This window comes from Elephas maximus, chromosome 11 (genome assembly GCF_024166365.1).
Source record: "Elephas maximus indicus isolate mEleMax1 chromosome 11, mEleMax1 primary haplotype, whole genome shotgun sequence".
NCBI lineage: Eukaryota > Metazoa > Chordata > Mammalia > Proboscidea > Elephantidae > Elephas > Elephas maximus.
The window spans coordinates 95,760,157-95,772,135 of record NC_064829.1 but is presented as its reverse complement, the minus strand read 5'-3'; the positions used below and the strand labels follow the sequence as shown (position 1 = coordinate 95,772,135).

The following is an 11,979-nucleotide window of genomic DNA, read 5'->3' as shown; positions in this document are numbered from 1 at the left end:
ACAACTTCCTTCACATTTCATTCATATGATCACATGGAAAATACTTCATTAAACAGGACCCTCTTAATACAGGAAACACTGACATTCAGCGATGTGTTTGTGAAGCTCACCTGGGAGGAATGGCAACTCCTGGACTCTGCTCAGAAGGAGCTGTACTGGGCTGTGATGTTGGAGAACTATAACAACCTGCTGTCTGTTGGTGAGGACAACTCTCCTGTCGTTGGCCCTGTCATCGACCTTTCCTTTCTCAGTTGCTGAAACCTTAGAAATGTCTGTTGTGCTCGGAAGTGATAGATTCTCAGTGCACTCTCTGGTCCTAAATAAGTGGGTATATTCCTTCCACTCTTGACAGAAAAACCTTTACTTTGTATGATTGAAAATTGTTTTTTGACAAATACAACATTCTGCTGTCTTCACCAAGGCCGGTTTGGTGACTAAGATTCTGTGATTTCCCACGAACAGGGTGTCCTGTTAGCAAACCAGATGCACTCTCCAGGTTGGAACGAGGAGAAAAACCATGGACTCTATTAGACGAAAGCCATAGTGGAATCTTTTCAGGTGAGCAAGCGAAAAGCTGTATGGAGGGGAGGCTGTGGAAGTCACATTCAAGAGAGAGAAGGTGTCACATCTGTGAGCAGCATCTGAGGCTACATAAAAGTACTTCCACGTATCCCTTTCCCCATGTGAAACCTCCTTTTTTTTTCTAGGAGTTTAGAAAAAATCTATAGTCCTCTGTCTCTTCTGAGATCAGATCCCTGTTTATTTGATCTACATTTGGATATTTTTGCTTCCATAATTTTCTTCTTCCTAGGATTCTCAAATCTTTCCCTTCATGTCTTTCCACCACTCTTGCTATGAAATTCCACCTTCCAGGCCTCTCTTCCAAGAGAGAACTTTGAATTCATAACTGTCTTCAGAGGACGGCACCGTCTTCCCTCACTAACATGGATTTCCCTTCTTGGCATCCAACCCCACCTTGGATGTTTTGCCTCCACAGTAAAGTGGTCTGTCATTGTGCTTCTATCTGCTTCCTTAGCTTCTCTTTTCCTCTACTCTGAGGTTTCTAAAGGTTCTGATTTCCATTTTCTAGTTTGTTCTCCTAACCATTTAAGATTTCCTTCAATCTAATCAGTTAATCTTCTGTTTCCTAAAGAAGACTGTCAAATGACATCTCCCTTGAAATTGTCTGACATACTTTTTTGTATATATTTTACTCTTTTTGATGAAACTTGCCTATGAGTTGTCAATATCTGCAAGGAACTAGGATCATCTTCCCAGCAAGGTACCTCCTGTCAGCTTAGGTTATCAGCTTAGTACTGTACATCTGAAATCCCAGCCATCCTGGCAGTTACCTTTAATGTTTCTTACCTGCAAGGATCTCTTCCTTAAAAGCCTCTGCTCTTCGTGATGATTTTTTAACTAGAAAAAAAAAACATTTTTTAACATCCTGCATTCTCAGTTGTGTCATAAACTAAAATGGTATCTCTGACTATAAGAATCAGCCCAAAGGTGGTTCATATGGTGCTGAGGTCAAATAGATCCCAGCTTCCCCACTTGTACATTATTTCTGACAGCAGCCTTTCTTTCTCAGCACTCTTTTTCTAAAGAATTTGGTAATCCATTGCAGTGGTCACACAGAAATCCCAGAAATGCCGTATCTGCAATAGCAATGTCTAATATAAGAAAGATGTGTATAAACTAAGATATTCATAGGACAAGTTCTGCAAGTGTTTCCTGCACATAGTAAGCATCTGGTTACTCTCCCTGAGACAGATGTTCACTCTTGTCAACCAGAAAATCTTTAAGACAGGAACTGTTCTGCAGTGTCATTCATTGGGCCCCATTACTGCTTTAGTATGACCTGTCTCGCTATGGTCTTGTAACTCTCGCCCACGTGGCTGCACGAGACTGTGTAAATTAAGGTTATTGTGACGCACCAAAGGGATTGGTCGGTTTTGCCATCCCAGTGGGCTTAAAATGGGCCATTCCAGAGATGGGAAAGAGAGGATCTCACTACCACCAGGGAAGAAGAGCCAAGAGTGGAATACGTCCTTTTAACTTGGGATTCCTGTGCTGAAAAGCTCCTAGAACCAGAAAACAGAGAGACAGAGAGAGAATGAGCTATAACACTGAAGATGGTGAGAAGAGGTGACAGAGAAATGGTGGCAGGAGAGGCCAGCAGCAGAGACTGGCAGGAAACAGTGAGACGGGCCACCCGGTCCACAGAGCAAGAAAGCTGAATGCCTTTGGGCAGGAGGATTGCAGGCAGAGTGGGGTGCCTCTGGGCACTTGAGAGAGCTAGGTTTTCTGACCCACGGAGCTAGAAATGAGCGCCTTTGGGCTGAGGCTTACTAGTGGAGTGGGGTATCTTGGAGCACTTATCAGCAGAGCTAAAAGAGCTTTGTAACACTTGCCCAAGGAGGACAGAGGCCGAGGACCAGAGAAAGGCGTGCCTACAGGCATGGCTAAGAAGAGGCTGCCCTGATTGGGGAACTGTATCCTGAGTGTTCCTAACCCTGAGTTGTAACCTGTTACTTCCCTAATAAACCACATAATGGTGAGTATCGTCTGCGAGTTCTTTGTGGCTTTTGCAATGAGTTATTGAACCCAACAGAGAAGTAGAGAGTGCCACGGGAGAGACGGTTGATGTCAGAATTGGTAAAGATGGCATAGACAGGAGGCACGTCTGACCTCTGCATCAAGGAAATCAGCATTGGGCTGTTGATTTTGATTCTCCTTCCTCCTTGTGAAGTTCGAGGAGGTCAGATGCCATGCTCATGCCATTTTACAGCTATCAATTCCTCTCCTCAGGTGGCTTCCAGCTTTTCCTGGCCAGCCTGAGGATATGTCTTGGACAGTCCCAGTTCTTGAATGGTCCTAGATACTCTAGGCTGGTTTTACAACAGTTCTTGTGCAGAACTCCCTTAGTGGTGCACCCTCCTTTGTGGGAAGCCCCCTTCTCATGGTGCCCTGTACCTTAGAGTATAACATGTCCTGACCAGGGTTTTGCCTTTATACTCTGCTGCCACCATCTATGTTCACTTGTTTCCACAGCTTCTCATATCATTGTAGGCACTTTCTCCATTGCCATTGCATCTCCAAGTGTTGCAACTCTCTAAGTTGGGTCTAGAGAGGATCTCAACACTGGGTCCCCACGTCAAAAGGACAAGCTCACTTCCTCCTTTTGGTTCACATTGATCAGGAGGTCCCCCAAAAAAATCCTCAGTGTTTTTGCCCTTCGTGTAGGCCAGTCCTCAGAACTGAGCAGAGCTCCCCAGACAATCCAGGTAAAAGTTAGACCAGGCAGGTCTCCCCAGCCAGTCTGGGAAAAGGTCAGTTAATGGCAACTTCCACAGCCAATCCTAGGAGACATCAGACTGGCTATTCTCTTCAGCCAGTCCCAGTAAAGGACAGACCTGGTGGCACTCCCCGGCGAATCCAGGTAAGGCCAGTGTAATAACTGTTTGTGAAGCCAGTTGTATTCTTCTAGCTTCAGACATCATCTAACTTCAAGAGTAGGGGTGAAAATCAAGATCAGCACAAAGCTGATTCCTGTGAGGTGGTGGTGAGACATAGCTCCACTCTGCATCCTCTTCACCATTTTCAACTCCAGCAGCCTCCCCTCCCACAGCACTGGTTACTCTACTCTGTTTGATAATTTGTGGCAGTGGTCACACAGAGTTCACAGATCATACTCACATTCATGGGATTTATTAGGGGGGTAAATGAATAAGTTCTTGTATGAGCATAATCAGAAAGGTGGTTCCAGTGAGGCGGAGGTTAAAGATGTCCCAAATGTCCAACCTTACTGAACTGCTGTACCAGTCCATCATCTCTAACCTGAACTACTCCCCATCTCCTCAGTATTCTCCTTCTCATCTTCTAGGTTCACTAATTCACTGTAACGTCTCAGAACTCACAAAATGTACAGTTAAGGGTTTTATTATGGAAGTAATAGGGTACAATTAAGGATCAGGTTCAGAAACAACTCAGTATACATTTGTTTGATCAGGACAGCTTCTTATTGCCCGCTGCCGCCGAGCTCTGCTGTGGCCTTGCTGCCACCATGCCCAGCTGGGGCCTTTGGGTCACTGGACCCTGATGAGGACCTTCAGCCTCCAGGCCCTGCTGGGGGCTCTTTAGGGCAACTGTTACAACTCTTTAGCTTCATGAGTCAGCAAACCCCGCCACAGCCATCTTGCTCCGGTCTCCTGGTTTCTGCCGCCTTGTGCTGGTATCTCTTGCTGTCTTCTGTGTTACAGCTCCTCTCTCTCTGTGTCTTTTTTTAAGCCTAGATGGATGGCAGAACTGACCGATCCCCTCAGTGAGGTTCCATACACCTTATTTGCGTGGTCCTACCCCCACAAGGTGCCCTGCACTGTATTTACATTATTAGCAAGCTACCCAATCCTCTTGGTGGGCTACAAGCACTCTTTTGCATAGCCCCACCCAGTCATTTGGTAAGCTTTGAAGACTATGGCTAAAAGGGCCATATTAAGTATTTCACTACACTGTAAGTTGTATAGTTACAGTCTCTTGCATGGGGATTACCCCTGCTTCTACCCTCACAGCTGCGTCCCTTGTCCTGGGACTGCAGCATCTGGCAGAAAGAAAGCAATTTTAGGTGTAAAAATGGTGTGAGGGTGGTGTCTGACTTCCTCTAGCTTCACGAGGGAAAAGGAGACTCAAGATCAACAGCCTAAGGCTGATTCCCATGAGGAGAAGGTCAGACACGCCTACTCTGTCCACCATCTTTATCAATTCTGACATCAACTGTCCCTCCCATGGTAGTCTCTACTTCTCTGTTGGGTTCAATAATTCATTGCAATGCCACAGAGAACTCACAGATAATACTCATGATTATGGGGGTTGTTACGGAAGTAACATTAACAGTTCAGGTTCAGGAATGCTCAAGATACAGCTCTCGCATCAGGCAGCCTCTGCTTGCAGGCACGCCTGTCTCTGACCCCTTGGCCTGTGCTCTCTTGGGCAAGTGTTACAAAGCTCTTTTAGATCTGCTGGTAAGTGCCCTGAGATACCCCACCCTACTAGTAAGCCTCAACCCAAAGATGCTCAGCTGTAGTTCTGTCAGTCGGCAAACCTAGCTCCACTAACTGTCCAGAGGCACCCTACTCTGCCAGCAAGCTTCCTGCTCGAAAACAGTCAGATTTCTCACTCTGTGGGCCAGGAAGCCAACTACACCATCTCCTGCCATTCTCTCCTGCTGCCATTTCTCTGCCCCCTATAGGCTGTAAAGTGTGTTCCTTGGTCTAATGAAATATAACTCAGTGGCTCAAATCGGTAAAGTATCTTTTGATCTAATCCCTTAATAGTCTTTTTGGCATTGCATCTGTCACGGGGTATGCAAAGCCCAGTCCAGACTAAGTGTCTATTCTTGTGAGGACGCTTTCATAGCCACCTGGTGCCACCGGCATCATTGGTCCACTATAATCAACTTGCCGGCTGTGTACAAGGCTTTCCCCACAAGAATCCGCCCTTACAGCCACCTGCAACATCTGTCTTTCTTGTTAGCGAACAGAACAGTCCCTATTGGCATTTTGTACTTCAGAGGGTGCAAGAAGAAAGTGTAGAGATTCAGCCCATGGTAGCTTTGCTATAGCACCCTCATGTTTGCTCATTTTATGGTTTCAGATGGAAAAACAATTCAGGAGCAGGAAGCATGTAGGCAGATTCTCCCTTCTTCAGTGCAGGACAGCTCTCTTAGCTCGTCTCCACCATGCAGGGCTTTTCCTGGCCTCCTTAGGATAGGCTTCTCTCTCAGCCATCAGGTTGGCCTCTGTTCTGCTCAGACCAGTCTGACAAAGCTCTTTTAGATTTGCTGATAAGTACCCAGTGGCACCCCACTCTGGCATCAAGCCTCTTGCTCAAAGGCACTCAAAGGCTCTGTGGGTCAGCATGGCCACTGTAGCCTACTTGCTTCGTTAGCCAGGAAGGGTACCACAGACGTCTTGTATTGGTCTCCTGGTTTTGCTGCTTCTGTTTCTCTGCCACTGGGTTTTGCCATGCTTGTTGCAGCTTCTCACTGGCTCTGGTGTTATAGGTCTCTCTGTCTCCTGGGTCTGATGGGTTCTCAGTGCAGGCACTGTGAATTCAGAGGACTCTTTTTCTTTTTGGTAGTAGATTCTCTGGAATTCACTCTCTTTTTAAACCTAGCAGGATGGCAAAACTGACCAGTCCCCTCACTAGTGTTCCATACACCTTATTTGCATAATCCCACCACCACAGGGGTTGCATGAACCTTATTTGTGGAACAGTGAATTAAATATGTCCCTTCTAACCATAGTCTTGGAGCTCTGGTGGTGTAGTGGTTAACGGTTCGGCTACTAATTAAAAGGTCAGTTCGAATCCACCAACTGCTCCTTGCAAACCATATGGGGCAGCTCTGTCGTATAGGGTCGCTATGAGTCAAAATCAACTCAGTGGCAATGGGTTTGGTTGTCTGGTTAGCCATAGTTTTTCAGAGTCCCACACAATGGTTAAATAGGATCATGCAAATAAGGTATATGTAACCCTAACCAGTTGTGGTGGTTGGTGTTTCTTGTCAGCTTGGCTAGGCTATGATTTCCAGTATTGTGTAGCCGTCTTCCATTTTGTGATCTAACGTAATTATCTTAATTATCCTTCATTTTCCATGTTGTAAATCCTAAGGTCTATATGTTAAGGAGGCAGGATTAGTATGGGGTGTATCTTGAGTCCCACCCTTACTCAAGTTACACCCTTCCCTGGGTGTGGTCTGTATCCAGTGTATGTGTGTGGTTGCCTTGGTGGCGTGCTCTCACGCTGTGCATCTGAATTCTGTGTTCAGCTCGTCATTGTCTGATGTCTGGTTCTTGGGAGCTGAGCCAACAGCCTGCTAGCTAACCTTCAGATTCTGGGATTTGCCAGCTTCCACAGCCCCATGGAGCAGCAGCCTATTGTCTGACCGGATTGGCCGTCTTACGCAGCCTTGTGAGTCAGGAACGTGTCATCTGGCTTACTGATTTGGGTTCATCAGCCCTTGTGGCCACGTGAGTCAGGGGAAGCCTACGCCTGATCCATGGATTTGGGACTTGTCAGCGTCCAAAATGGTATGAGCCATTTCCTTGATATGGCTTGTGAGTTCTTTGAGACGTTGCAGTGAATTATGGAACCGAAAGACAGGAGGAAGAGCATTGAGTGGAGGGGGGTATTTGATATTAGAGATGATGGAGTGGTTCAGCGATTTGGAAGCACTGGACGTTTGAGACATACTTAATCCCTGCCTCATAGGAACCGGCTTTATTCTTACCCCGAAAAAAGAAATTATTCATTTACCTTTATTCCTCATTCTTTACCCTACCCTGGCAACAACGAATTCTTCAGGGGGCCTTCCCTTCCTTTGAAATATATCCCCGTTTCCTCCACCTCTTGCTTGCTTGTTGTTGTTGTTGTTAGGTGTCAACAAGTCGATTCGAATTCATAGCGACCCCAGGTACAATAGAATGAAACACTGCCCGGTCCTGCAACATCCTCATAATCATTGCTATTCTTGAACCCAGTGTTGCAGCCCCTGTGTCAGTCCATCTCATTGAGGGCCTTCCTCTTTTTCGCTGACCCTCTACTTTACTCTACTTTACAAAGTGTGATGTCCTTTTCCAGGGACCGATCCCTCCTGATAACATGTCCAAAGTATGTGAGACTTAGTCTCACCATCCTTGCTTCTAAGGAGCATTCTGGTTGTACTTTCACGACAGATTTGTTTGTTCTTTTAGCAGTCCGTGGTATGTTCAGTATTCTTCACCAATACCATAACTCAGAGTTGTCAATTTTTCACTGGTCTTCCTTATTCATCGTCAAGCTTTCACATGCATATGAGGTGACTGAAAACACCGTGGGTTGGGTCAGGCACACCATAGTCTTCAAGGTGACATATTTGCTTTTGAACACTTTTAATAGGTCTTTTCAGGAGATTTGCCCAGTACAGTGCGTCTTTTGATTTCTTGACTGAAGCTTTCATGGATATCAATTGTAGATACAAGTAAAATGAAACCCTTGACAATTTCAACGTTTTCTCTGTTTGTCATGATGTTGCTTTTTGGTCCAGTTATGAGGGTTTTTGTTTTCTTTATGTTGGGGGGTAATCCATGCTGAAGGCTGTGGTCTTTGATCTTCATCAGTAAGTAATTCATGTCCTCTTCACTTTCTGAAAGTAAGGCTGTGTCATCTGCATAAGGCTGTTAGTGAGCCTTCCTCCAATCCCGATGCCAGTTCTTCTTCATATAGTCCAGCTTCTCTAATTATTTGCTCAGCATACAGATTGGATAAGTATGGTAAAAGGATACAACCCCAACGCACACCTTTCCTGACTTTAAACCAATCATTATCCCCTTATTCTCTTTGAACAACTGCCTCTTGATCTATGTACAGGTTCTTCATGAGTACAATTAAGTGTTCTGGAATTCCCATTCTCCGCAATGTTATGCATAATCTGTTATAATCCACATAGTCAAACGCCTTTGCATAGTCAGTGAAATACAACCCTGTCATAAAAACTACTTTTCACGATCTTCAGCTGCTTTTGTTATGGCTTTCCCTACTTTTTTCAGTAGTTTTTCAAACTACAATATAGGCTTCATAAACATAAGGAGTATGTTTTTGTATCTACGATACCTTTACTGTACCAAAACCCGATGTTTTCATTCCGACTCATAGCAACCCTATAGAACAGAGTAGAACTGTTCCCCATAGAGTTTCCTAGGAGTGGCTGGTGGATTTGAACTGCTGACCTATTGGTTAGCAGCCTTAATGCTTAACCACTGTGCCACCAGGGCTACACCTTTACTATATACGTGTGAAAATTGTTTTCACCTAAATTTCATGTCCTTCATTCTTTACATACTCAGTTATGCCTGGTGACTAGTTGTCTTTCAGGAAGAATTTGTGGAGTGACTGAATCTATCCTTCACCAACTGAGATCAGGAGGCCTTAGAACCTTTGTGCTTTGCGGGTCACAGTGACTTACTTTTATTTTACATTCTCTGCATGTTTTCTAAGGCCTTTTTTAAAGAAGCAGCCAAATCTGTATTCATTCATTATGTATCATTTAACCTTGTTTCTATACTAACTACCTTTATTCTTGGGTTTTTAATAATATTTCCTTTTTACCATTGTGCAAGGAACATTAAGCATGGTGTTTTATTTCCACACACGTGAGAGGGTTGTCACTAAAGATAGACCTTACTGCAATACATTTTTTAAAGTGGGTTGATTGTAGATCAAGACAGTGGAATGATTCATTGTTCCCTTCTTTCCTAGAAATTTGGAGAATTGATGATTGTCTGCTTGGGTGCTTGCAGAATGAAAGCAGGGTGGACAGACGGGAACAGTGCTATGAACATAACACATTGGAAAATATTGTTCATCGGCAAAAAAATCCATTTCCTTTAAGGGAAAATCATGGTATGTTTGACTTACATGGAAAAGCTGTGAAATCAACTTTAACGGCACTTGACCAGAGCAGAAGCAATGCGATAAAAAACTCTGCTGAGCTTAATGGAGATGAGAAAACCTTTCTCCATGCTGACCGAGAGCAACGTTATACTGGAGTGAAATTTTGTGAGAGTCAGAAATCCAGTAACACTAAATGCCAACTCGTTCAGCATCAGAAAACTCAAAAAATAGAGAAACCACGTGTACGCAGTACATATAAGGAAGCCTTCATCAGGAAGTCTTTCCGTACAGAGCATCAGATCATTCATACAAGAGAGAAACCGTATAGATGTAGTGTATGTAGGGAAATCTTCTTTAAAAAGTCCAAGCTCATCGAACATCACACAACTCATAAAGGACAAAAACCATATCAGTGCACAGAATGTGGCAAAGCCTATTACTGTAAATCACACCTCAGTAAACATCAGGAAATTCATATGACAGAAAACCCTTATATATGTAGTGAATGTGGAAAAAGTTTCATCCATAAAGTAAACCTCACTGTTCATCAGCGAACTCATACTGGAGAGAAACCATATATATGCAGTCAGTGTGGAAAAGGTTTCATCCGGAAAAACGATCTCACTGTTCATCAGCGAACTCATACTGGAGAGAAACCCCATATATGCAGTCAGTGTGGGAAAGGCTTCATCCATAAAGTAAATCTCACTGTTCATCAGCGAACTCATACTGGAGAGAAACCCTATACATGCAGTCAATGTGGAAAAGGCTTCATCCGGAAAAATGATCTCACTGTTCATCAGCGAACTCATACTGGAGAGAAACCTCATATATGCAGTCATTGTGGAAAAGGCTTCATCCAGAAGAGAGATCTCACTATTCATCAGCGAACTCATACTGGAGAGAAACCTTATGTATGCAGTGCATGTGGAAAAGGCTTCATCCGGAATAGAAATCTCACTATTCATCAGCGAACTCATACTGGAGAGAAACCGTATATATGCCATGAATGTGGAAAAGGCTTTATCCAGAAGAGAGATCTAACTATTCATCAGCGAACTCATACTGGAGAGAAACCCTACATATGTAGTGATTGTGGAAAAGGCTTCATCCATAAAGTAGATCTCACTGTGCATCAGCGAACTCATACTGGGGAGAAACCCTATATATGCAGTACATGTGGTAAAGGCTTCATCCGTAAAAATGATCTCACTGTGCATCAGCGAACTCATACTGGAGAGAAACCCTATATATGTAGAGAATGTGGAAAAGGCTTCACCCAGAAGGGAAATCTCATTACTCATCACCGAATTCATACTGGAGAGAAACCCTATGTATGTGGTGAATGTCATAAAGCCTTCAGTCAGAAGACATGCCTCATAGCACATCAGAGATTTCACACAGGAGTATCTCCCTTTTTATGTAGTGAATGTGGAAAATTTTATTCTCAGAAGTCAAGTCTCATTATACATCAGAAAATTCACACAGGCGAGAAACCCTTTAAATGTGGTGAATGTGAGAAGGCCTTCGATAAGAAGCCAAAGCTCATTGTACATCAGAGATCTCATAGGAGAGACACCATATGGCTGCAGTGAGTGTGGAGGAACTTTTGTCTATATGTCTTCCCTAGAGAAGAAACACAATAGAGAGAAACATGTATGTTCAGTCAAGGTGGAAGACCTTCCACGGTGAGGCACATTCCAGTGATCTCATGCAGGAGAAAAACCCTGTTAACGCAGTGAGTATGCAGATGCCTTCTGTGGCAGCTCAGACATCAGTAAACACCAGTGGCTGCCTAACAAATAGGAACATAGTCCTTGTGGGACAGCCTTTTGCCGGATGTGAACCCTCAGGAGATTACAGAGAATTTGTACAGGAGAGAAACCTTATGAATGCAGCAAATGTTACAGTGCCTTCATTGGTCAGTTACCTCTTACTTTATGTCACATAAAACAGGTAGGATAAAGTCAAACACTGGGGAAGAGGTTGGAGCAAAATATTTTGCCTCATTGTTCGGCTACAAAGTGTATCGTGAGGAAAACCGTAATGAATGCAGAGACTGGGAAAGCTTGGTATGCTCGTCCTACATAAATATATGCTTTGATATCATGATATAATCTGATGCTAACATGAACACATAAGCTTCAGTTGTTCTATTTCAATTAAATGAAGAAAGCGAGTTGATGTCAGTGGAAGAAATAAAAACTGAATTTTTAAAATAGAAAAGATACTCAGTGTTTTGAATTTTGCTATTAATGAAAAAAGCCATAGGAGGTGGTTGGTTGCAAAAATGCAATGTTGTATTGGTGGGATTTGGACCAAATATATATCAGTTGAGTTTCCCCCAGATCAGTGTGAAGGAACAATTGAAAACCAAAATGTCTAGCATCAATTTTAGAACTTCCAGTCATGCAGACGGACCTAAAAAACAGTAGGTTTAAATTGAGTTTATTCTTTTTATATGACAAACACTTGTCACATACTGGCTTTTTGCCTTGCCGTGTTACCAGGAGCTGAGGATACAGTGGTGAGTCAAAAAGAAAAAAGTCC

The 11,979-nt window shown here is 43.7% G+C and overlaps 1 protein-coding gene across 1 annotated transcript in view; it reads left to right on the top strand.

The window, feature by feature from the left end:
• Positions 1-11,103, top strand: part of LOC126086048 (zinc finger protein 432-like) — a 24,753-nt gene extending 13,650 nt beyond the window's left edge. Inside the window, exons 2-4 of the mRNA XM_049902068.1 lie at positions 73-199; positions 463-558; positions 9,295-11,103. Coding sequence (XP_049758025.1) covers positions 73-199; positions 463-558; positions 9,295-11,024 — 1,953 coding nt within the window. The 3' untranslated portion in view covers positions 11,025-11,103. The remainder of the gene's footprint in view (positions 1-72; positions 200-462; positions 559-9,294) is intronic.
• The last annotated feature ends 876 nt before the right edge of the window (positions 11,104-11,979 follow it).